At 32.6% G+C, this 27889-nt stretch overlaps 1 protein-coding gene across 1 annotated transcript; it reads left to right on the top strand.

The window, feature by feature from the left end:
- On the top strand, nucleotides 1–27721 carry LOC123656488 (G-protein coupled receptor Mth2-like). Its single transcript, XM_045592164.1, has 10 exons — nucleotides 1–123; nucleotides 873–1442; nucleotides 7102–7285; nucleotides 8257–8448; nucleotides 22055–22133; nucleotides 23070–23248; nucleotides 24901–25069; nucleotides 25354–25539; nucleotides 25846–26200; nucleotides 26745–27721. The coding sequence occupies exons 2-9, from the start codon at nucleotides 1011–1013 to the stop codon at nucleotides 26009–26011; spliced, it is 1587 nt and encodes a 528-aa protein (XP_045448120.1). The 5' UTR covers nucleotides 1–123; nucleotides 873–1010; the 3' UTR covers nucleotides 26012–26200; nucleotides 26745–27721.
- Nucleotides 27722–27889: the final 168 nt, after the last annotated feature.

The raw sequence follows: 27889 nt of genomic DNA on the forward strand, positions 1-27889 counted from the left end.
CGTAGTTCAGATCTCGAGATGATAACGCGTGTATACGTCATCGGTAAAGTTATACACATTTGCCGTAAAACTTACCGTTCACGGAATTTTTGGAATTACTAAGTGTCTGATAATGAAATAAGTGTGAGTGTTTGACTAACTTATTAGTGTCTTGTATGTGTTATATTTCTTAATAATTCATTTTTTAAAACGTCTGTATCATCAATTTTAATTAATTTTGTCTCGAAAGAGTAAATGTAAATACACTTTGGCTACAACCTGTTTGTGAAGGTTAACTTAACATTATACGTTTTGATTTATATTAAACATATTTGTTATTATTATATTAAAACAAGAAAATACATTATTAATATACGGTACTTTATACTTATGTAAACGAGCGTACATTTATATCGAAAAACCCAGTAAAACCTGTTCTAAGTCGATTTCAAGCCAGTATTAGACTCGTCAGCAAAGAAAAATATTTAATATTATGTAAAAAATTTATAAATTGACGCACGTTAACACTAGTCTCAAATAAATCTATATATAAATTCGGAAGCATATGTCATTTGTCCTATGACGTATGAAATTATTTCTCATAAAAATATTTTTATCGCGCTAGATTTTTTTTTAAGAAAACGTATAAAAATCGACTGATCCTGCTTTGGGATTCTTACCAGAAAGAAGCAATTTAAGTTTTAAAACGTATGAATTAAAATGACTTACAATATGATTTACAGTCCAACCACCACGACCAAGTTTTTATACAGCACCTGTGCGATACCTTAATGATTTACACATTAAATGTTTTTTGTTTACAAATACAATTGAAAAATTAATACGTAAAACCAAAGTGTATTAACATTTTTTATTTTTCAACTGCGCACCAGTGCGGAAAATCCTCAATGAGTAATTTTATTTTAATTGTATACACAACACACTTATTACCTCGATGTACAAAAAAAATGTCATCAGTGCCATAGCAAAACACGTGACGAAAACGTGAAATAATTTAATGAACGTTAAAAATGTGGAAATTGTTATGTTTATTGATAATCATATCAAATAGTGCATCACAGAATTTAACGTGTGACGAAAATAACGTCGTGGATATAACAACTGGAAATCGTTTTCCAAATGGTGACATTTACTACGATGGCCATACGTACACCCCGTCTGAATATATCACTGATAATGGAACGATCTCATCCTGTTTATGTTTGAAAGAAATATGTATCCTAAAATGTTGCCCACATGGAATGGGGTACAATTCAAAGATCAAACGTTGTGAAGAAGTAGCGGAACCGTTTAACATTCGAGTTGTAGACGAGTATTTGAGAGTACAAAGTCACAATATATCAGACTATTTTCACATTGATTTCCAAAAACCACAGTGCCTTGATAATGAAAATCGCATACGATTGAAGCAACTGTATAAAAAAAGAATTGAAGTAAGATCTGTAAGTATATATTATAATTTATATTTACTACTAGATGACCCGGCGAACTTCGTATCGCCTAACACAAACTTTATCGTATGGTATTAAAGTTCAAATTGACTTTTAAGTATTATCACAAATCTTTTGTATGAAAATATGTATAGAAAAGTGTTGTTTTTAGACTTTTTCAGGAAATTTAAAATTTTGGCTAAGATCTAGATTAGGTAAAACCGAATTTCGGGACCGTGGGGGGATGGGGGAGGGGAGGGTGGGGAACACTACCCCTGGTACCACTATCACACCTCGGAACCCCATGGTTATGGAGATATCGATGGTTAAAGTTTTGAGGTTAGAAGAAGAATTGGTCATGCGTTAGTTAAGTGGCCTCCAATTTATGGGGTGAAATGGGGGTGGGAGGGTAAAGGGTGGTGGGGAGGGTGGGTTTTTTAGCCCCCCGTAGTGTGCGTTTCGCGTAAACCCCGTGGTTTCGAAGATATCGTGTTTGAAGTTTTGGGGTTAACTTTACGTGATTCAGAGATATTACAATACCTTAGAGCTCCGTGTCTGACTCCACCTTAACTCCGGTGCAGCGGGAAGTGCACTCATATGCTCCATTCACCAACTTTCACATTTTATTTTCGAACAAATTTACGTAAAAACGATCTCGATTGCAAGAGCAACAAACGATACGAACTGACGCTTAACGACTGACAAATCGACATTTTTAAACAAAATAACGCGTCAGACATAATATTCTAATAAAATTAGTAACATTGCGTGCTAGAATATAGGTTTAGAAATTCGAAAAATACCCAAAACCGAATCGGAGCACCCCACTGTCCACGTGGTCTTGGTCTGTCCTACCCCTAGAGTGTTTTTTTTGTGTCGCGGAGGCGCGGAGGGAGGGCAGCCCTCGCCCGCCGTGCGAAAGCGCGCGAACGAATGCGTAGAGGAGCGGCTGAGGCTGGTCGCCGAAGGCGACCAGCCTCCGCTGCGGAACGGAGCATGAGTGAGCGTGCTTTCGCACGCAAGGGCGGAAGGGCTGCACTTCCCGCAGCGCCGGAGCCAAGCGTTCCCTCTACCTTTCGAAATTCTTCCTCTTCTAACCTCAAAACTTTAACCATGGATATCTCCATAACCATGGGGTTCCGAGGTGTGACAGTGGTACCAGGGGTAGCGTTCCCCACCCTCTCCCCCCCCCATCCCCCCACGGTCCCGAAATTCGGTTTTACCTAATCTAAAGCTTTACCAAAATTTTTATTTTTTAGAATTTTTCTCTCCGTAAGAACCATCCTCTTACTTCAAGGAATATTTTAAAAAAAGAATTAGCGAAATCGGTCCAACCGTTCTCGAGTTTTGCGCTTAGCAACACATTCAGCGACTCATTTTTATATTATAGATTTAATTACATAATTGACATTTTAAACTTATGTAATGATTTTTTATATAAAAAAAACATGTTAACGTTATTAATTTGATTTCTTGTACTCACAATCCGTTTCGATCAAATCTGCATACGAAAGTCATTTTGGCGTTTTACTGTTGAGCGTTGTTGAGCGTATGATGTCGATAGTAGTTAACTAAATTAATCAATTAATTTTTCATTTCACAACTAAATCAAAATTTACGTAAGGTATAAATTTTGTTTAGGCTATAGTGTAGACAAAAAATCAAAAGCTTTTATTTCCATAATTTCTTAAGTTTAAGATAATAAACTCATGGCCGTATCCGAAACTTCTGTTTTATCGTCAGTTTCAATCCCCTTAAAAACCGTTCATAGGATATTTGCGGTACCTTTCCGATAAAGAAAAACATTTTTTTGTGACGAGAATTTTTAAACATTTTTAAAAACCAAACCTAATTTTTGAGGATAGTATGAATATAATATAGATAGATAAGATTTTGCATTTTATAGTTGTTAATGACGCGGCGTGTTTACCACACTATTAATTTAATAAGAAAATAACGTATTCACCATCAAAAACAATAACACATACAAAACTATACCGGTACTGGTTTTTTTACTGAGTTTGTATATAACTATTTAATTGTTAAATTAGCGCTATTCCGATTTCTTAGACAATAAAAAATAATAGTGATATGAATTGTGGATTGTTGAGTTTTTGTTTTTTGTTTTTTGCTTCTCTTCCAAGGTTAATATTAACAAAAACCAAATACAAATCATAAGTTTCTTTTGAGATATGATTCTTAAAACTTAAAAGACGTCATTTTACAAAGTGTATATTAAAATAATATTTAGTAAATTAATTATAATTAACGTAAAGCTACCAACGATTCTTAATGTAGATTCTACTGAGAAGAATATGTAAGAAACTCAACAGTGACTCTCTTACGAGATAAATTAATAGGTACTTTTAATACAATTTAATTACATACTGATGGCAGCGCCACCGAGTCCAATTGAAATAAAAACTACTCTATCTCCTAAGTTGGACCAAATCACAGACGCTTACAAAATTTGATAAAAATTGGTTCAGTAGTTTCGGAGTTACATACCAATAGCGCACATGACAAACATTTGTCTTGGCCATACAGGTGTTTGCCGTGGTCTGGGTGTTTGTGTAGTCCTGGGGTCTCCCACCGTGCCTCGGAGAGCACGTTAAGCCGTCGGTCCCGGTTGTTACATGTACACCTGATAGCAATCGTTACTCATAGTAGGGATATATCCGCCAACCCGCATTGGAGCAGCGTGGTGGATTAAGATCTGATCCTTCTTCTACATCGGGAAAGAGGCCTATGCCCTATGCCCAGTAGTGGGATATTACAGGCTGAAGCGTAAGGGTATACCAATAGCAGCGCCACCTACCTGGTCCAATTGAGATAAAAACTACCCTATCTCCCAAGTTGGACCAAATTACTGATGCGTACAAAATTTGATAAAAATTGGTTCAGTAGTTCGGAATTTATCGCTCACATATATTGTGACCCGAAAAACTACACTAAATATTTCAAAGCCTTAACATATTAGAAATGATGTAGAGAAATGTAGTATATTCTTGTATAGATAGTATAAAACTAGTTAGAACACGAGGGAAATTGAGTCTGGTGAAAGCCGAAAGAGATCTGCAACAGGAATATAATTTATAGTATAACTGTAACACTTATCGTAGATTATAGAAAGAGATAACATTCGCATGAGTGTTTGGATTTCGTGTGAGGATTTTGGAGGTTGGTACTTAGATTTTATGTAGGAGAAAAATTAAAAAGAATAATAAACGTTAGAATTTCGAGACAATTTTGTCCCTCGTATTTTCTTACGTAGAATGAAATTATAGTCACAAGCTCAGGTGGAAAGTGTAACCCTTTTAAATTTTAAAATATCTTTTGAAAACTTTCAAATCCTTTTTTATACAACTAGGTCGGCAAACAAGTGTACGGCTCGTAGTCTGCAACACCTGAAGCAAGGGCGTTGCCGACCCTACCCCCAATCCCTCCAGGTCCCATCTGGTCACCTAACTCACCACAGAAACACAACTCTGTTTGAAAGTAGTATTATGTAGCTGTGATCTTCTGTAGGATCGAGGTACTTCCCCAGTCGACAGATTTTGACCAGGATAATTCCTACTGTGCCCTACCACAGTTAATAACATTATAAAGGCGTGACACTATTATGTGGAAACAGACAATTTAATTACATAAAATGTTAATATCTACAGGGAATATGGATACGCGTTATAATGCTATAGTCATTAAAATATCCAAATAACAAAGAAATTTTAGTACATTTTTCAAATTTTCGTAATTATCTACACGAATACAATATTGCGAAGTTGTTAAAATGTAATAACTTGATGAAAAATAGTGGAATCATCACTTCGCGTGTTCATTACCTATTCCGGCATGTAACGTTATGGGTTATTTAATTTACTAAAATTTTACAATACTATACATATTTACAATTCACAACTCAAGAACTAAATATTTACAGTAGTTATGATATAAATCATTTTGAATCGCTGCCGATTCTCTTGGCAAAAAATTCACCAGCCCTCTTATCATTAGTGGAGGTAATAAAGCGATTTATCTCTTCTAAAATATTTTTAGCACTGCTGCTCAACGGTCTAAATGTTTCATAGTGACTATATTTCTAGTTACAATTAAAGTAGTAGAAAACTATAAGGATATATTTAATATTATTAATCTGACAAGTAAAACGGCTTTGGATTCAAAAGTCTTCTGTATTTCCTGAATTGTATAAAGAAAACTAGCTGTGAACATTAGCGTATCAGCCAGTTGCAATTTTGCCAAATCGTCGTCGATGTACATTTCTTCAATAACTAGATGTATATGTCTCATAAAATAAGTAGATTTTCATTTGATGTCCAGTATAAAAAAATGTATAAACCAATTTCTTAAAAATATATCGGCGCCAGGATTTGACACATTATTCAAATCCGTTGACAGGCTTGTTGAGTAAAATCACATATAGTTTTCACAATATACAAAATGTCCAATTTATCAATTCTTTTTTCTTGATCGTAAAGTTAGCAAAAATTTGCGAGCGAAGTAGGAAGCCAACCCTAGTAAATGATAAATATGTATCCTTATTTATGATTAATATTTATCACCTATGCATGATAATATATTAATGTTTCTATATGCCAAAAATGGGTAGAAGGTACTACTTATAGACAGAATAAATCTTAACCAAATACTCACTAAAGAAGGTTATCTAACAATAGAATTTCTACATACAATAGATAATTTAACGTACTAAATGATAGTTCTGTAGACTTATTTAAAAAACACTAAACATTAAAACTTTATCACTAAAGGTAACAATGCAATATCATTTTTATAGATTATATATTAATGATACTGGCAGACGTTATTCTGCTTAGTTTAATCATCTGGCGCTAAACTGACTTCAATAGAGAGTCAGATCATACAACTGACCAATAATAATAACTTATTTATGGTAAATTAAGTAATTGTATTTGTTTTCAAACAAAAAAAAAACCGACTTCAATTTACATACTTCAATTACAATTAATGAAATTAACATAGTCGCCATCAATTAACTCAAAAGATCGCTCAAACTTACATAGGATGTGATAAGCATAAACTTCCGAATATAAAAAGAATTATAACAATCGGTACTCCCAGTAAAAAGTTTTTGAATAAAGAACCTCCTCCTCTTTTTAAAGTCGTATAATTAAAAACATCAAAAACGTTGCTACGATCCGCGATCTGGGCATTTGTGCTTATGTTTGTGCGTATTGTTTGTGTTTTCGAACCCCCGAAACAGACTTAATCTTAATAGGGGGGCGTTGAGTGTGAGACGTTAATATTATACATATTTAGATTTCAAAACTTAAGAACTAAATATTTACAGATTAGTTATAGTAAAAGTTTTGTCCGCGTGGAATGGTGCCAAGAATGCTGGCAGCATTTCCCGGTTCAATCGTTACGCCGATTCCCGATTCTCTGGGCATAAAATGTACCAGCCCTATTATCCACCAATGGAGGCAATAAGGCGAAGAGCTATCTCTTTTAAAAAATTTTTAGCTCTGCTACTCCAAGGTCCAAGTGTTTCGACTGCAAACGGCACAAAAATATAATTTGGAATTAGTGACAAATATTTGAGGCATTTAGTCGTTTCAGCTGTTTTTCTTTAATATATATTTATGTAGTTTTATTTATCTATTCTATCTTACAGGATGGACAGTTGTACATCGAGGACCAATCCTCCATCCCACCTCGGATCTTGCGAGGTCCTGACAAGTACTGCGTTGACACGTTCATTCATGAAGATTACGATGGTAACAGAGCGACTAGTTTTGACGCTTTGGTCTGCTTCATGAAGGAAAAGGAAGAGGAACATTATGTTTTCAGTTCAACTTGTAAGAATTTTTGTGTTTTTGAAGTAAAACTTCTTTACGTACGCTTGAATGCGTGATGAGAGCATTACGAAAAGTGTGATCGAGTGAGGCGAAAGGAGCAAGAGAGAAAGGTACGAGCACGTGGTTTCTTTCTCTCTTTCTCTTATAGCCAGTTACGTTTCGTAAATCTAAGACACAGTGTAGGCCTATTGATAAAAAATTTTTACTTCAGTTGTGTTACCTAAGGCACACTCGTTTTCAAATACTTGAAAACTAAGCCTTACTCAGTGCCCCTCTATTGAGTAAAATAATTAGAATAAAATCAACCATACTATGTTTTCGATATAAGAACATAGGTATATAGGGAATGTAGGTATTTTATTACAGCACAAACTTTAGTGGACATGGTATTAAACAGAAACTGTCTCCACGAAGCAGATAAAATTAGCATAAAGGTACTAGCAGATAAACTGTAACAATAGGTATATCTGATTTTTTAAATTTTTTTTTTTCGACAAACAGGCAATTTCTTTAGCTAGATTGAGTTTGTGTTTGCTGATTGAGTGATGTGATGGTAGTTCCACATCACTACTTATGATTGTAAACAGCAACCATCTGATAAGGTTTCAGAATATAAAATAATATAAAGTAACAAATCACAAAAAAAAATATATTCGAGAGAAAAATGTAGTGGCGTTAGTAAAGTTTTTTATCTTTCTTGACGATAAAGTGAATAAATAAAAGCTTATACTTTATACCGCCTGTATGATATCTATCATTTCTGTTTTAGTGTACAATAAAGTGTATTGTTATGTTATGATATAACGCTATACAACAGCGCAGTTCAAATACACATAAATATAAAAATGTAAAGGTCATTAAACTTAAGTGACATTATTTTTGTGTTATTTTTAAATTTTGTAATACTTTTACTCCAGACCCTATATCTTTGTTGTTCTCATTCTTAACCTGTACGGTGTTATTTTTCAAAGGTATGATAATATCGTGCGTGTTCATCCTGGCGACTGTGGCGGTGTACGGCTGGTTGCCCGAGCTACGCAACCTGCACGGTCGCGTGTTGATGGCGTACTTGCTCTGTTTGTTCGTCGGATTCGTCGGCATGGCAACCATGCAGATATTGTTGAAAATAGATAACATTGCTGTCAAAACTTGTGTTGGTCTCTGTAAGTATTACAATTTTTAGTTTTACTGATTGTGACATGTTCAAGGTTTTTTTTTGAGATGTTAGATTAGGTTACTTTATATTAGGTTATTTTTATTGGTTCAGTCCTGAAAGATAGGACTAAGGTGCGATTTCGGATTTTTAATTTGTGTCTGAAGCGATATTTAGAACTAAAACAAGAATAGATAAAAGAAAAAAAAACAGGTTTATGGTTCAACTGCTATATTTATGCACGATAATTATTCAAATTAATAACTGTAAAAATTACTGAATAAATTATATGATAGGTTTGCTAACAATATAGCAAAAACTTAAAAACCACTGTCACAACATAGTGATTATTATGCATCTACATACAAACGGTATTTAACATAATATCCATAAAATGAGTATTTCAAAACGTAATAACAGCGATTACGCATTTCAACAAACTGACTTTTGTCTTTTTGAAAATATACAACAATTTATTATAAATACATAATCATTTTGAACTTCACGCTTGTACCAGGTATGTTTTTATCATTTATCAGTTACCGAATTTTGATAGCGATAACAGAAGCATTAGCAATTACATCGATATCCCAGAAGTGGCTTATTACGTTATTTATTAAAGTTAGTTTGCGTTCGAACGCGTAAGGCAATCTAAAAAGGTAATATAATTTAGTTTGTCGCCTCATTGCTTGCAATACAACAATGATGATGATCTATACAAAAATAAATAAAATTGGAGTGTCTGTTTATAATGTTAAAATAACCGCTTATTACTAAATGCATATATGGATTTATATACGGTACATATACCAAAATAACATTTTTTTCAATTTTTGTCCCTCTGTCTGTCTGTTTGTTCCGGCTATAATTATTTTAAAATAACGCAGAAGTTTTACACATAATTTTACGACTGCCAATATTATGTTCTCTTGTTGATATTATAATTGTGTTTGCAGGCAGACGAAAAAAAAACCGACTTCAATTATATCTACAAGTAATACAACGTAGATCGACGAAAAAATAGTCAAGTAAATCGCATTATCAAAGATTACTCTAAAAGTTGTAATCAGATCTCTATGAAATTTAAGTGTGACACATGATAAACATTGGCTTTCGATTAAAATAAAAATCATCAAAATCGGTACACCCAGTAAAAAGTTATGCGGATTTTTGGGTTTCCGTCGATTTCTCTGGGATCCCATCATCAGATTCTAGTTTTCTTATCATGGTGCCACCCCAGAAACATCTCCTATCCAACAAAAAAAGAATTATCAAAATCGGTTCATAAACGACGAAGTTATCGGCCGAACAAACATAATATATATATATATATATCCCCGTCGGTCGAATTGAGTAACCTCCTCCTTTTTTGAAGTCGGTTAAAAATAGTTTTAAATTGATGTTAAGCGCTCAGTTTGTAAAGATCTGTGTGACACTCTCAAGGAATTTTATTAACAAACGCGTCTTCTACGTTTTCGACCTTCGATTAAAACTATTTCGTTCTATAATCGTAAGGGCTATACTCAAATTTAAAACATATAAATTCAAGGCTTTTGGACATTTCCCAAGTGGGATCAAAGTTCCACACGTTTCGCTACGACTTAGAGATATTACAAACGATACATAGTATACCTAATATCTATAACTATAATTCTATACAAATAAATAAAATTGGAGTGTCTGTTTGTAATATTAAAGTAACCGCTTTTTACTCAATAAGTACATATGTATATATGCACGGTACATATACCAAAATAACATTTTTTTTACAATTTTTGTCTATCTGTCTGTATGTTTGTTCCGACTAATCTCTGAAATAACTGGACTGATTTTGACGAGACTTTCACTGGCAGCCAGCTGATATAATAAGTAGTAACTTAGGCTACTTTTATTTTAGATTTTTTTTAATGTTCTAACTCTTCGAACTCTCGACTAAGGCGCGGGCACAGCTAGTTTATTTATGAGAATGAGTTCAAATCAATTAACATTTAAAATATATTTGATAGTTAATGACTCATTAAATTACGAAAATAAAATTCTTAACATGAATTTTTTAAAATAAATTTTTAATTTAGAGATAAGCATAAAATTTTGATTAATTACATTTGGTTCTTTAGAGTTGTCTTTTATTGTTAATACTAATTACCGTTTTTAATTATTGTCCGCGGTTTTTAATAGCAGTATAATTACTTACAAAATTAATAAGGTTTTCTTTACACCCATCAATGAGCATCCATGACTAAGATTACAAAACCATCATCCGAAGTTACCTATAATAGTTTTATTTAGAACTACAATGTTCTTTGTAACTCTCAACAGTATTGTTACACTATCATGACTCAGCATTACAATGGGTGTAGTAAATGGTAATTACACATCAACAAACTATGTGTCTCATTATGAATACACTCAAATACGTAAATAAATAGTAGCCAGTAGTAATTGTTTCACAGTTGTTGAGATTCAATCGAAACCCACATTTATATGAATGACATGCTATGACTGACTTATTTATTTATGCCCAAAACATGGAATTTTGCCAGCTATGTTTATTTCATAACTACAGTGTGCAACAAGGACAATATTTTTGATATTCGACGCCAACGAACGTGAACAAGGGAATTAGAATTAACATTTCACATGAGTTTTATTGTTTTTTTTTTTTTTACCGATTTAAAGATGGATACTATGGAACGATGTACCCGCTAGATAGAAATTTTTGATATGATGATTTTATATTCGGTCTAAGCGACCGTGGCTAAAGCTATTAAATTAAATTGGCTAAAGCACCGACACGGTAAGTCAGAGATGCAGGTTCAATCCACGCTGGAACGATTTTTCATTACAAGGTTCTAATTTTACTAACAACGTAATTTACTATTATATAATATTATTAACGAGAAGGCCTTTTCCACATATAGTACAATTATATACTCGTACCTAAGGTACTTAACTTTAACTGAGGTAGGCCACAGCAAGAAATATCCTGCTCAAATCTGAAGCAGCCCGACTGAGGTAGTATCTCGACCTTACAGAAGTTTACAGCTAAATAACACTGGTTTTAAGCAGTGTTATTTCCTTTATGAGTAAAGTGACCAGAGCTGATAGGCAGGAACCGTACCAATACTGACATATAAAATAGATACCAAAAAAAACCTGCCTTAAAACGTCATCAGGAAGTGAAAGAAAAACGTTTAAATGTCCTTAACATTATCATAACATGAGTTAAGAATTATAATAGGGTGGGTAGGCAGGCATTAATTACACACAATGTTAACTTTATTTTCCGGATTTTAAAAACATAATTGTCGTGTTATTTTAAATAAAACCAGTCTCAAAAATATAAACCCTAAAACTACTGGATCGTACGTGGATCATAGTTATCACTGATAGGCCAACAGCCAAAAGTGTGTAATCCAAGCGGGTGAAGCCGCGAGCGGGAAATTATCTTACACATAATATATATTACACATAACAATTATATAGTAGCAGCAGTAGTATAACACCCGCTCTGGGGTAGTAGTGCGTGTGTCGTGTCGGCGTGTACACACCGACGTTTTGTTGATTCGATTCCCGCTCGGGATGGATGTTTATTTTTACAAATATTTCTTACAGTTTGGATGTCTGTCCTCGTGGGGCTCCCCACCGTGCCTAGGACAGCACGTCAAGCCCGGTTGTTATCATATACACCTCATAGCGATTGTTACTCATAGTAGCGAATATATCCCTCAACCCGCAGTTGTGGACTAAGCTACGATCCTTCACCGACATGGAAAAAGAGACCTATGTCCATTAGCGGGATATTACAGGCTGAATGCATATACGTATGTCGTGAAAGAAAACATTTTTGAATGACATCAGATACTTGATTATTCGAGTATTACTTTTGTATCTTGTCTCGATTACTCGACTATTACTATGATATCAAAAAGTTATATTAAAAAAGTACTTAGTTTAGAGTTTACTCCTTAACAATAACGGTGTGAAAATAAAAATGTTCTTAAAATTTAATTAATCATAATTTACTAGGATAATAAAACTAAAATCAAAATATATTTGTTTATTATTATTTTATACACATACATTTTTTTTCAATGACTTGTATTCATGAAAATTCTGTACCCATATACATGTTAATAAATGTGTATCAACTCGAGTGGATAAATAAAAAATATTTTATTGAATCTAATACGAATAAATTATGATATGTTTGGTAATGACGTTCCAAAGGGCTGTATGTAACTGTCCAGGGAAAAACCTTTAACGTATCGGACTAAGACCTCTTTCAATTTTTGACCTTGACATTTATTTATCGTCTTTGAAAATACACTTTATGCGTATATTATTCAAAACTATTAAATTATTAAAAGGCAAAGACGTCATTATTATATACTACGTCATTTATATTCAGTGTAATATTGTATTGTATATATTTTGCCGTTAAAAAAAAGAAAGGTCTGGAGTACTTGGCATTTCACCACGGAATCAGAAAAACTTACTGTTTTATATTTCATGGATTTTACACTATTAGATCTGTCATACGATATACTGACAGTCGAATAAGACACATAGGTAATGTGCGTCAGAGACAACGTTTTGCGCAGTCGAAATTAGCAGATTGTTTTTTAACATAATGGTGTTTGCCCGCAATCAAAAAAAAGAGCGACTTCAATTACATAGATGACATACAACGTAAGTAGACGAAAAAATATGCCCGTTATTAAAGATTACTCAAAAAGTAGTCATCAGATCTCGATCAAATTTAAATGGTACTCAAAGACAAGCACCAGCTTTCGATTAAATCAAGAATCCCAGTGACAAGTTTAATATAAGCGGTATATAATACAACGTAGGTCGACGAAAAAATAGTCAAGAGAATACGCATTATTAGATATAACTCGAAAAGTACTTGTTAGATCGCAATAAATGGCACTACGTGACGAGCACCACCTTTCGATTATAAAAATCTTCAAAATCAGTTCACCCAGTCAAAAGTTGTGAGGTAATGCCATACATAAAAAAATACAATCGAATTTAGAACCTCCTCCTTTTTATTATTAAACGGTTTTATTTAGCTCACCCCGTTTGTTTTATTTTTTATTCTTGGGTCAAATTTAGTAATTCAAATTTCACCCTCTTCCTGTCAACCGATTAATCTGAAATTTTGTATACACTTTGGATTTTGGTGACAATACAATTATGTTTATTTATTATCATTATAAATTCAAGATGGCCGCCGCTACAAAATGGCGGATAATTTATGTTTTATTAATCCCATCAATATGGGTATCAAATGAAAGGGCTCAACAAGCAGAATACAATATACTATAAAAAATTGAAATCCAAGATGGCGGCCTCTACAAAATGGCGGATAACTTAGGTTTTATCAATCCCATCAACATGGGTATCAAATGAAAGGTCTCAACAAGTAGAATACAATTTACTATGCAAAATTGAAATCTAAGCTGGCCGCCGCTACCAAATGTCTGATAACAATTTTTTATCAATCCCACCAATATGGGTATCAAATAAAAGGGCTTGACAAGAAGAATACAGTGCACTATACAATCTCAATATTTAAGATGGGCCTTACAATAATGAAGCACTAAATGAATTAAACAGAATGCGAAATAAAAACTCAAAACTAGAAAATAAAAATAGGTAAAAAAACTTTTTAAGTTAAACGGTTTTATGTTAAACATACATTGCAATGTTTAAGATAAATGTACTAAAAACCAAAAAATAATAAAATAGATACAGTCGTGGGAATTATAAACATATGCATAGACTAGACTAAAATAAAACCGTGGGGCACGTCAATTGTCTACAAATTATCGACTTAATGTGCGATAGAAGAATCGTTTAATTCGTCGTTAAAATAGGCAGTTGGCCCGCAGACGGTGAGGAAATTACTTACTATTTTCTTGCTCATGGAAATTCCAATAATTATACACTCCATGTAAATAAAAGAGATGTTTCAACTAGTTTATCGTTGGACATTCACACTGCTGGCTGGCGAGGAATCGTTTCACTGCTCGTAGTTTGTCTTTAATCGACAAAACATATGATAAAAGTACTACTCGCTCACCACTATGAAACCCTAAAACTCGCTTATAATCGAGCTTGCTAGCTTGTTTCCACACTCTAGCCCTACTTATCACACATCCATCGTTGTCGGTTGAACAACTGCCTAATTATAGTGTAACATTACAAAACAAACATTTTAATCAACGATTGTAGACAATTGACGTGCCCCACGGTTTTATTTTAGTCTAGTCTATGCATATGTTTATAATTCCCACGACTGTATCTATTTTATTATTTTTTGGTTTTTAGTACATTTATCTTAAACATTGCAATGTATGTTTAACATAAAACCGTTTAACTTAAAAAGTTTTTTTACCTATTTTTTGGAAGTCAAAAAATACAATCGAATTAAGAACCTCCTCCTTTTTTGGAATTGAGTTAAAAAGTCGATGTGCATTTTTTTGTAGCCGGGTATAATGTAACATACTATTTGTTCTGACAATAACGAACACAAAAAAAGAATTATACAATTAAGTGCAGAGTCGTTCGGAAATGAGCACATATTTCTCGTCGTACCATTTTTATTTTAACAAGTATCTCTCCACGTACTTAGTTATTTTGAACTAGCTGTGCCCGCGGCTTCATCGACGTGAAATTCAACAAAATAGTTATTATTTAGTTCGTGAAGTTATAAAATAAATATATTTCTAAAATAAAGGTAGCTTATGTTACTCCTTACTACATCAGCTGGCTACTAGTGAAAGTCCCTTAACTTTATTACTGACTTTTTATAGGTTGAAGAATTGCGTCAACATCATCTATAGATTAGGCCAACACCATACTGACTCAAAAGTAAATCAAAATAAAAAATGCTAGGTAATTCCAATGTTGTACATGCGTTGTTCAAAAAAGGTTCACGTATTGGACAGACTTTCAAGAACGTTTATCGAATTCAAATTGTCAATATACTATACACGTCTTGTCCGGCAACGTGTTATGTATTATTTATATATCACTAGTCATTATTTTTAAAAAAGTTTATGTCTATTGCAATACGCCAAATTATCGACCAATGAAATTTGCAACTGTTATTGTAATTTTTATATTCTAAAATTGTTTCAACAATGCAATCTAATCATATTCATTTTGTGTTCTGCAATAGGTACTGTTACTTAGCTTTTATGAGTAATATAAAATATACTAAACTTAGATATAAATACATAAATTTCCTATCTCATAATATATTGTATATGTTTAGGTAAAACTGTACACCTAAACTGTCTACATATATACCATTTCCTTTACCCAAAGGTTGCCTGGAAGAGATCGCTCATTAGCGATAAGGCCGCCTTTTGTACTTAACTCCTGTTTTTATTTTTGTATTTTTGCTCACTCTTGGTGTACAATAAAGAGTTTTTATTATTATTATTATTATTATTATTATTGTTTACAACAAAATTGTTAATACCCGTATTAATGATAATAATTGAAATGTACTTTATTAGGGTGTGCCTAGCGTAAGCACCAGTCTCCCACAATATAAATGCTCGTATTATTGTGTACCTATCAAATGTCATGTTTACAATATTGTGGTGAGAAAATAAATAAATTTTATTATTATTATTTTCATAAAAAAAAATTTCAAAGTAAAACTTAAATACGTTTTATGATTTGTTTTATTTTTTATTTTATCATAATTACTTCTGGTTTTAACCAGGAATTGTAAGTAGTAGAAAGTAACTATTACAACGACCACGATACTATGTGACCATCTAAAATATTTTTCACTAAGCGACCAACGCGATTTCTTTTCTTGGATCATCGATTGTGTATCGTTAGTTCTCCATTCCCGTTTGTCTTAACTTGATCTTTATAGCATAATTATATACCTTTCGTATGTTTTTATTAAAAAAAGTGCGTGCGTACAAAGTACACATGTCAGAAGTGAAATTTCTTTGGCTAACTAATTTTTAAGTCTCATTTATATTTATACAAATCTAAAGCTTTAGATTTCCGTTCCAGGGCCATCGACAATAACGTTGCCGTTTTATCAAAACGTTGCCGTTTCTTCCGTAAACATTTTACCCTCATGTGTCCAAAGAAATTTCAATTCAACAAGAAATTTAAAAAAATTACTCAACTATACGTTATCAGTAAGAACAGAAACAGAAAACAGAGACAGAAACTTTATATATTTTATCACAACCAGTACAGTATTTAAAGAATTATATAAATTAATGTTATATGAGCAATCCTACTAGCTGCATAATCCATAACATGTTGTAAGGCTTTTTGCATGCAATATTTAATTATATATCAAGTTGTAATTACAAAACTAGATAAAACTAGCATTATCTCGCGTTTTTACCTCTGTAACTTCATTTAACGAAATACCGTAGTTAAAATTAGACTCCTCCTTTATTCTGAATATTTAGCTATATGTGTCGACCGGCACGGATATTGAGCAATGATTGCGATCAAACGCAGCAGAATATAATTTTGTGCAGTACAAAAATAACAATAATGTATATATATAAAAATCAATTGCTGTTCGTTAGTCTCGCTAAAACTCGAGAACGGCTGAACGGATTTATCTTATCTTGTCTTAAAATGTTCGTGGAAGTCTAGGGAAGGTTTAAAAGGTGAGAAACATTCGAATAATTTCCGGAAAAACCCTAAAAACAGCCCTTTTCTTTTTCCCATTCAAACGTATGTATGTAAAATGTAGAGTCAATTTGAACTTTATTGTTATTCAATAAAATTCATGTTAAATAATATATTAGGGTGCATTTTACGTAAGTTATTAATGAATAAATTGATCTTAATCGTAGACCGCATTTTAATTTAATTTACATACAGTAAAATGATATTAACTAGCTATTTCACATTACTTATTATATTCTTGCGGGGGTGTTAACAATGGAAAATTCCCGTTTTTAAACTATAACTCCTATCGACTCCAAATTTGGTACGAATCTCCTATATATGTGACATAGAAATGATCAATGAGCGGATTTTATGATAACTCGTCCCCAATAAGGATTTCGGGGGTGGGCGTTAACAATGAAAATTTTAAATGTATGTAACTCCGAAACTACTGAACCAATTTTTATCCAATTTTTAAGCATCTGTAATTTAGTCTAACTTGGAAGATATGGTAGTTTTTGTCTCAATTGGACCCGGTAGGTGGCGCTGCTATCGGTATGTAAGCTATCAAATTTGGTAGCTGTTTTCCGGGCAGGACAACGTCTGCCGGGTCCGCTAGTAATACATAAAAACATTTAGTACTCATCATAAATAAATAAATAAATCATATCTTTGAATATATCCGTAAAAGTAAAGTTGAAGGTCAGCACTCAAAATCCATGTCAATCACTATCTGCGAACACAATTTTTATTATAAATTAGTCCAGTAGTTGCTAGTAGCTTTCACGTAAAACAACATCCTTTCTTAAATCGACATAAACGATTTTATTTATAATATTAGTAGAATATCGTTGTATTTTAAACATGTTTTGTATATGCGTAAAATGACGAAAATGTCTCAAATTCTAGATACAATAAATGATGTATTTTGCTACCAACTAAAATTGACATCTGATTAATTTTATCTGCAAACTCAACGTATGAGTCATTTTTCCTTGAAAATTACATCCCCGAAAATAACGTCTACCACAGACGTCCTGCCTGTAAAAGCATGTCCCGATATTTGGTTTTTTTATTTAATAAATACTCGTAATTTTCTAATTTTCTGTTTTCTGTATTAGTGTCTAATAAATGCAACATATCTGTCGGTTTCTTACTCACTAAAACCTACTTGAATAAAGTAACTTGATTTTGAATTTCGAATTTCTGACAATAAATTGCAGTAATAATAAACAGTTACGAACTGTCATGGATGTTGTGATCGTTAATTTAAACCAGACTCAAATTAAAATGGAACGCTTTGAAATTTTTTAAATAAATTTCAATGACAATGTTTGAAGCTGATATAAATCATATCATGCTTTTGACAGCTTTGTTCTCAAATAGCACACATTATTCTATTTTTTGCCCTTATAATATTGCTTTGTGGATAGAATACATTGTTATTATTTAATGATAATTATTATTGAATTTATATGATTTCGACACAGTATTCTGTACGAAGTTTTCCTAAACTTCTTAATCTTGCCTAAAACCTTATTCTTTTTCCGAAAGACGACATCAAATTAAATAAACTATTTTATGTCAGGTCAAGGTTTGCGTAAAAGTAAATAAAAAAATGGCGATAAAAGAGTTACTAGGTCAGTTACATATACAACATAATAGTTGTCAATTGTCTCTCCAGGACGTAATAAAACTTACATTATTCGAGCTGTTAAGAATATTGCTGCTACAATATATCAATTCAAAAGGGATCATTGTTTGTGACTTTCTAATGTGTTTATACACACACACACATACATCAGCCTATAATGTGTTTATAATAATCTTAATGTCTTGATATTAATAAAAATAATTAAAACAATTTAATCGTCTATAAGGATGCTCTGCGGTCACCAACCCGCCTGCCCAGCGTGGTGACTATGGGCAAAACACATGAGTTAACGCCGTTTTTGGCATGAACTTGTAAAGGCCTTTGTCCAGCATTGAACTGCGAGAGGCTGAAGTGATAAGGATACACGCAACATATAAACAACTTTCACTGTTCGATTTCTGATATTATAAAAGTAACTTAAAAATGTACATTTCAATTTAGCAGTCAATTTTACTTTAGCCAACGCAAATTTAGAGGTTAACAATCATTGATGAAGATTTTAAGATCCAGATGGTTTGTAATAAAACAATAAAAATATATTATCCTTACTAATGCAAGGTTATGGATTAGTAGTACAAGTATTTTATATAAATACTCATTTTATTCGTATGATTTATTTTTGTGCTATCCACACACCGGCGCCGTCTATAGTGAGTTCTTTACAGCACTCGTAACTATTCAGTCGCTTAGACCGAATATAAAATCATCATATCAAAAATTTCGATCTAGCGGTTACATCGTTCCATAGATTAATTGGCTAATAGCACACGACACGGTAAGTTGGAGATGCAGGTTCGAACCCCGCTGGAACGGTCGATTTTTGATATGATATTAAAAATTGTTTAATACTCATTTGAATAAACAGATACCGTTAAGCAAGTGACAAAGCGCAAAATTATACCGTGGTCGTTGAGGAAATCCATTGAATTACTCGAAGGTGGTACAGTTTTTCTTAATTAAGCTAATCATAAACAATTGTTATAGTCAAGTAATTTTATCTGTATCTATCGTGTTTTCACACGGGGACCACGTGAATACGAACATAATATTGTTTTTAATGCAGTAATATTAAATTAAATTTATAATTTCATTTGATTGCAAACGAAAAAATACCGACTTCAATTTATTTCGACAAGCAATACAACGTAGTTAGTCAAATATGCTTTTTTTTATATCACTAGGTCGGCAAACAAGCGTACGGCTCACCTGATGATAAGAGATTACCGTAGCTTATAGACGCCTGCAACACCAGAAGCATCGCAAGCGCGTTGCCAACCCAATCCGCAATCCCCTCCAGGAGCTCTGGTCACCTTACTCACCAACAGGAACACAATACTGCTTAAAAACAGTATTATTTAGCTGTGATCTTCTGTAAGGTCGAGGTACTACCCCAGTCGGGCTGCTCCAGATTTTGAGCTGGAAATTCCTGCTGTGCCCTACCTCAGTTAGGCTTTATATTGGTTCAGCATATTAGGGATAATTCAAAAAGCAGATACTTCTCATATCTCGATCAAATTTAAATAAGACCAGACGACAAACATAAGTTACACCCATTAAAAAGCTATGAGGTAACATACGTAAAGAAAATAAGTCATGGGGCCTTATTTAAATTTAAGTGTGGTCACATGGGTAGAGTTAGAGTTATACCCAACTTGTTGTTGTTCGTCATTAACTATAGTTATTAGCATAATTGTTTTAGTAAACATTAATCAAGCCAATAATAATTTAAGGCGTCAGTTATTTTAGAAGATATTAATAATATGCTTTAAATTTCAAAATGTGTGATTGTAATCTTATATATAAAATTCTCGTGTCACAATGTTAGTCATCATACTCCTCCGAAACGGCTGGACCGATTTTTATGAAATTTTGTGTGCATATCGGGTAGGTCTGAGGATCGGCCAACATCTATTTTTCATGCGCCTAAGTTATAGTGGGGAGGGGGTTTAAGGGGGTTAATAGCATACATTAAAACAACGTTGGCGGGGTCAGCTAGTCACTTTATAAAAATAAATATTTACTTTGTGTATGACACACGGTCGTCGTTATACTGTTATAGATTAATATTTTATTAATTGTAAATATACTCGTACATATAATATAAATAAATACATATATTACACCGACACTCGGGGTTGGAATCGAACCTACAACTCCCAGAGCAGAAAGCAGAGTCACTGAATACTGCGTCAACGGGGTGCTTAAAATAAACATTTTTTATTGTAAACATTTTTGAATATCATATCAAAAATTGACCGCTCCAGCGGGGTTCGAACCCGCGTCTCCGACTGACCGTGTCGGCGCTCTAGCCAATTAAGCTATGGAACGATGCACCCGCTCGAGCGAAATTTTCGATATGATGATTTTTATATTCGGTTTAAGCGAACCGTGGCGCCGTCTATAGTGAGCTCTTTACAGAAACCCGTAACTATTCAAAGTTTCATATTACAATGAAAATCTTTGACAGGAGACGACACCGTGCTATTTTTAATATCTAAGATTTTTATTTTTGTGTTACCCACATTAGTAATTCTAAACATTTTTGAATATCATATCAAAAATTGACCGCTCCAGCGGGGTTCGAACCCGCGTCTCCGACTGACCGTGTCGGCGCTCTAGCCAATTAACGGTTCGCTTAAACCGAATATAAAAATCATCATATCGAAAATTTCGCTCGAGCGGGTGCATCGTTCCATAGCTTAATTGGCTAGAGCGCCGACACGGTCAGTCGGAGACGCGGGTTCGAACCCCGCTGGAGCGGTCAATTTTTGATATGATATTCAAAAATGTTTAGAATTACTAATGTGGGTAACACAAAAATAAAAATCTTAGATATTAAAAATAGCACGGTGTCGTCTCCTGTCAAAGATTTTCATTGTAATATGAAACTTTGAATAGTTACGGGTTTCTGTAAAGAGCTCACTATAGACGGCGCCACGGTTCGCTTAAACCGAATATAAAAATCATCATATCGAAAATTTCGCTCGAGCGGGTGCATCGTTCCATAGCTTAATTGGCTAGAGCGCCGACACGGTCAGTCGGAGACGCGGGTTCGAACCCCGCTGGAGCGGTCAATTTTTGATATGATATTCAAAAATGTTTAGAATTACTAATGTGGGTAACACAAAAATAAAAATCTTAGATATTTTTTATTGTATTTGTAAAGATACTTTTGAAGTAACCCTAGTAGCAGAAACAAGTACAAGTTGAGCCGAATAAGAAATATAATAACTTTATTGGAAATATAGACATAAAAATAAATGAAAGAATATTTTTTTTTACGTTTCAGCGATCACGATCTACTTTTCGCTGCTGGCTGCTTTCTTCTGGTTGAACGTGATGTGCTTCGACATTTGGTGGACGTTCAGGTACAGTATATTTGTGCATAATATTTATTTAAATACTATATTGTACACTAAATGTATTTGCAAAAGCGGCCTTCACGCTATTGCATTTTCTAGCAGTTAACATGACTATTTAACAATAATTTATATAGAAACGAATCTCTGAAAGGTAGCATCCTTTTTTGCTATTGTCAGGATAAAAATTATTCTTACGAATATTACACCAGAGCGGTCGTCGTAAGATTACGATCAGTCAGCTCTAACTCCTGGATGTAATTTATTATATACAATTATTGAACTACAAAAATGATGTTAAAAGCATCACTTCCGTCTGAATGTATTACAATTAAAAAACACACCTCTAAAATTGTCTGTAACCTGTAAATACTTTAGTTATATAACTATATATATATTTGGAAATCCGCAAAAATGAGTTGTATTTATCGTAAGCTAAACTCACGTTAAAAGACAACTATCTATTGTTATTCAGATTATAAAGATGTTCGATCTGCATATCGATTTCAATAATTTATACAATAGTCGTATTGAAATAAAAATTAAATTGGTCTTTCTAATAAATAAATTGTTGCTAATGAAGGTACCACCGATTCTCTTTATGTGAATCATTTGCTTTTATTAATAACTAGCTGACCCGGCGAACTTCGTATCGCCTAACACAAACTTTATCGTATGGTATTAAAGTTCAAATTGACTTTTAAGTATTATCACAAATCTTTTGTATGAGAGTATAGAAAAGTGTTGTTTTTAGACTTTTTCAGGAAATTTAAATTTTTTTTTTTTTTGAATTTTTCTCTCCGTAAGAACCATCCTCGTACTTCAAGGAATATTTTAAAAAAAGAATTAACGAAATCGGTCCAACCGTTCTCGAGTTTTGCGCTTAGCAACACATTCAGCGACTCATTTTTATATTATAGATAATTTTATCTAATAAAATTTCAGCGGTAAACGCGGTATGATCGTGGAAAATTTGTCAATGCAAGCTAAATTCACTGCGTATTCGGTATACGCTTTCGGCTTCCCAACTGCGCTCACCATTCTAATGGTTGCTCTGGAGTTCTCTGGCCTTCCACCACATCCTCTACTACCACTGTTGAGACACCAAGGATGCTTCTTAACTGGTAATTAAACAGTAACTTCAATTATTTCGTTATAATATTGATGGATAGGATATAGGGAAACAGTGTGTTATAATATTGATGGATACGGTAAGGGAAATTAGTCTAAATAAATTAAAGTTGCTAAATATCTATAAACTCCTAGCTTTACTATGCAGACACAGGACTGTTGATCTGTAGTTTTAGTAAAAAATTCGCCTGTAGGATAAGCATAATTATAATGCATTATGTTTAACAATATGCATAGGCCCGTGGATTTTAATTGTACCGATTACCATCAGGTAGATCGTACCTTTATTTGCTATCCTAATAGTAGAAATAAATCATGACACATTTTTTTTCACACAATTGATCGGCTAACAAACGTACGGCTCACCTGACGGTAAGCGATTATCATAGCTTATAGACGCCTGCAATACCAGGAGCATCGCAAGCGCGTTGACGACCTTACACGCAATTCGTTGATTATTCCTTTATTTATCTACCAGCAACCCGCCCCGACTTCGCACGGGTGCAATGCTGATACTAAATATACTACGGAATGTCTTTATTTATAGTATGAAGCTAGCTTATAGCATGGTTATTAACATAATAACAACCTTCAAATATGCGTCGTTAGATTACACGTTGTTACAGAATGCGTTGAAGAAATAAAAGTCCACTGCTCGTTCCCTGTAGGTGATAGCGTGATAATTTGTAGCCTATATGTTGACCCGACTTCTTAATAATTTTCGTGCTAAATTTGAAGTAAATCCATGCAGTACTTTTTGAGTTTATCCCGGACATACATACAGACAAACAGACAAAAATTCTAAAAACTATATTTTTGGCTTCGGTCGGTATCGATTGTAGATTACACCCACAAGTATTCTTTTAAAAAATATTCAATGTACAGTTTTGACTTTCTTACCATTTTATTATATGTATAGATTTCTGAATTACATATATTTCATATAGCGTAATGACTATTTTTATTTAATTTTATTCCATATTTTTTACCAACCTGATTGTAAAAAAAAACCTGATTTGTTTATAGATAGCAAAAACAGTAGAAGTATCGCTAACGCGTTGCCGACCATACGCTCGACTTATTAATTATTTTCACGAAATTAAGGAAAAAATAATTGATTTTTTATTTAAATTGAAATATTTCAGGTTACGTAATATATTTTATATTATTAGCTTGAAATTATTTAATTAATTTTTCATATTTTTATCGATTGCAGTTTTAAATCGTTTACGGGTTTTCCTGTTTATCCACAAACAACACAATTATTGTTGTTCAAATATCTACCTTATCAGTCTACTAACAATGTGTCATTAGTCATTTGTATTTTAACTTCCTCTACCATCTACAAAGGGATTTTGTTTTTCAGTTAAGCTGGTCATGTAATATATAAATAAAATTAACAAAAAAACAATGATAAATTAAACACTGAATGATGGAGGCTAATTAAGTTAACAACAAATGAAAATTAAGGAACTGAATAATAGGAAATTTCGAATACGCGATTAAAATAACAAAAACTTTACATTCGTCAAAGACAATTTACGTAACTGACTGAGATTTATTTTTTTTTTATTCGGATAGTTAGTTTCAAAATTTCTGTTGTTACACTCCTCTTTATATTTCCATATTTGGGATTTTTTTTCAGGTAAAAGCAGATTGCTGTATTTATACGGTCCGATAGTAATTCTATGGTTTGCAAACATGGCGTTCTTTGTACTGACTGCAGTAAAGATCGCATCAATTAAAAAGGAAGTTTCTGTCCTGAAACGCAAAGAAAGTGCCAGACATGACAAACAGAATAAAGAAAGACAGAGGTAAGCATTCGTTCTATGAATCATACAACAAAAATATATACCATGAGATACATAAATAATATCTCATGGTAGCAAATAGTGTCATGTCTATGTATTTGGCCTCTTCTAATTTCATAGTCTTCCATTTTTACTGGCAACCCAGTCGTCGCAAACTTGGATACATATTTATTTTATATTTTATTCAATTTTAATAAATTATTTCAAATAAAATTTAATTTTACGTTAAATAATTCTCTGAAATTCGTCATTTTCTCATTTTAAAAAATTGTTGTCTTCTATTTCAGGTTGCTTCTTTACGTCAAGTTATTCATCGTGATGGGTATCAATTGGCTACTGGAGGTGATCAGTGCCCTTTATCCAAAGGCTGATTACATCTGGCGCTTTGTTGACTCGTACAACGTCCTTATCGGTCTCATTATTTTCATCATATTTGTCTGCAAACGCAAGATCTTCGGTCTAATGAAGAAGAGGTCAGTAGGAGGTGGATTATACATTTTTCTCATTTACTATTTTGTGGTACCTAATTGCTTTCGTTGTCAATAGAATACGGTGGAACTTCAATTTCATTTATTTAAAAGTTTTAAATTTTAAACTACAGTCTACAACAATTATACTACAATACTTCCTACAGGAAAATTATAACAAATGCATGATTAAAATTTTTTTAAAAATAAAATGTTCAAAATATAAGTTTAAACAATAGAAGCCCCATCGTAATCGATTTTTCCTATTTAAAAATCATTAAGTATGGTATACGAATTTTAAATTTCATTTAGGATCAAAGAAGGTATACTACGGAGAAAACAAGAAATGGGAAGCATGACAGTGTATCATAGAAACGAAATTGTACATAATCTCAGGAGCTACAAGCAAAGAGATAGCTTAGTCACAATAAGAACTAACTGTCCCGAAAGTGGCAGTATCAGAACGACAAACTTATAACGAAGACGGATCTTCAAAAACCCCACGACTTTTGCATCATAATTTAATAATGGATACTATAAAGTAAACTATGATAAGTTAGTTTAATGAGAGTCAGAAATGAAATGTCTGAAGAGTTCAATCGAATGAATGGCTGCTAAATGACATACGTTAAGAAAAATCAAAGAAGGAATCAATAACAGTAACAAGGTACATTGAATTGAGTTGGAACTAAGAGGTCACAAAAAAGCGTAAAGCTTCGCTTTGTTTCTTAACTAACCCTGCAAATAACATGGCAGCTGAGATAGAAGGTGTTTACTATACGCGTGCAAATACTATAATTGATAAATTCACTTCTACGACCAATAATTTTCAAGAATGATCATATTTAATTTCTGAGCACATACTTTATTAAACAAAGTTTTCGTTTTTATTTTTTGCTACCCTTTTTCTGTTTTATTAAATTAACATGTATGATTCTTTTTTACTTCGTAATTATTACAAATTTAATTTTCGAGCCTTTTCTTTTTAGTGCGTTAACAAAAGTATGGTTTAAAGTTCCAAAAATCATTTGAGTTTAAAAAGGACGTCTTTAATCTAACAACAATCATTTGCATGAATAAAATAGTGCCATAAACCTTATTATTATGTTATGTTTCTACGTGTATTTTTTGTGCAATAAAATATTTAATAAATAATTAATAAATAAAAAGCCCAGAACAACTAATACAAACATATTTTTTTTTTCTTTCAGATACTTACTTAATCGCGGAGGTCAACTATCAAAAAGCCTAACAACAACGAAAACTTTATCCGTTCGAGATGAAGTGGTCCTGAACAACCGAAATTAGAATAAATAATTTAAAATGATTCGATTTTAAACTTCAATATTCGTCATAAATTTTTATTTGTTGTACACTTTGTACTTAAATATGATATCGCACACAATGTTTGTATATTTAATCTAAATCACTTTATGAATGCTTCGCTTTTAGTCCTTCGTTACTATTTTTTGCATTATTTTTTTCTTGGATATAGACTATAGGCACCAAATACAAAGCAACATATTTAAGATTATTTTTGATACTTGAAAAGAATCATAAAATGTCATGTAATAGTTTAAAGTTCATTTACACGTATATTAGGAACAAAAGAACGACAATTTTGAAACCCAACAATATTCCAATATTTTATTTTATTTTACTTTTGTTCTGAGCAAAGCTGTAATAACTGTAAATAGTAAAGAATACTACGAAATAGTATAGTAAGTATACTTAAAGTGTATTTAGATTAAAATACGTTGTCATCAAGTGTCATCAAGTGGTGAATTAAGCTCCGATTCTTCTCACATATAGAAAAAAAGGCCTATGACCAGCTTTGAGATGTTATAGGCTTAATAGATAGGTAAATTGATAGATAAGATATACGTTAAGTCAATAACTATTTAATATGAATGAATTAAGTAATTTTATTTAAAAACATATTTATGCCTGCATAACTTTTAAAATGTTTGGGCCGGGTTTTTTTTTTTCAAATGCCTCTGATTGTGGATGTATGAAACACAATTATTCTAAGATATTGGAAAAGCTTTTGACTTTAAGCATCTATACCAAAGTTATAGAATCAATAAATGTACATAAAATTTTTGGATATACTTGAAACCCAGTCATTTTTATTGTTCTTCATTAAATATTTTATACAATTTAATAATGAAATATATATTTAAGAATTTTAGGCCTTTTTATTTTATACAAAACAGCCTATGGTTATTTTCTTGTGACGTATGTAACGGTCTAAACTAGGCAAAAATTAAACCACATTACATATTACCGTGTTTAAATTAACTGACCAACTAAATTTTGCTTTACTACACAACACATTTTTTTTGTATCTTTGTAA

Source organism: Melitaea cinxia, chromosome 9 (assembly GCF_905220565.1).
Source record: "Melitaea cinxia chromosome 9, ilMelCinx1.1, whole genome shotgun sequence".
Classification (NCBI taxonomy): domain Eukaryota; kingdom Metazoa; phylum Arthropoda; class Insecta; order Lepidoptera; family Nymphalidae; genus Melitaea; species Melitaea cinxia.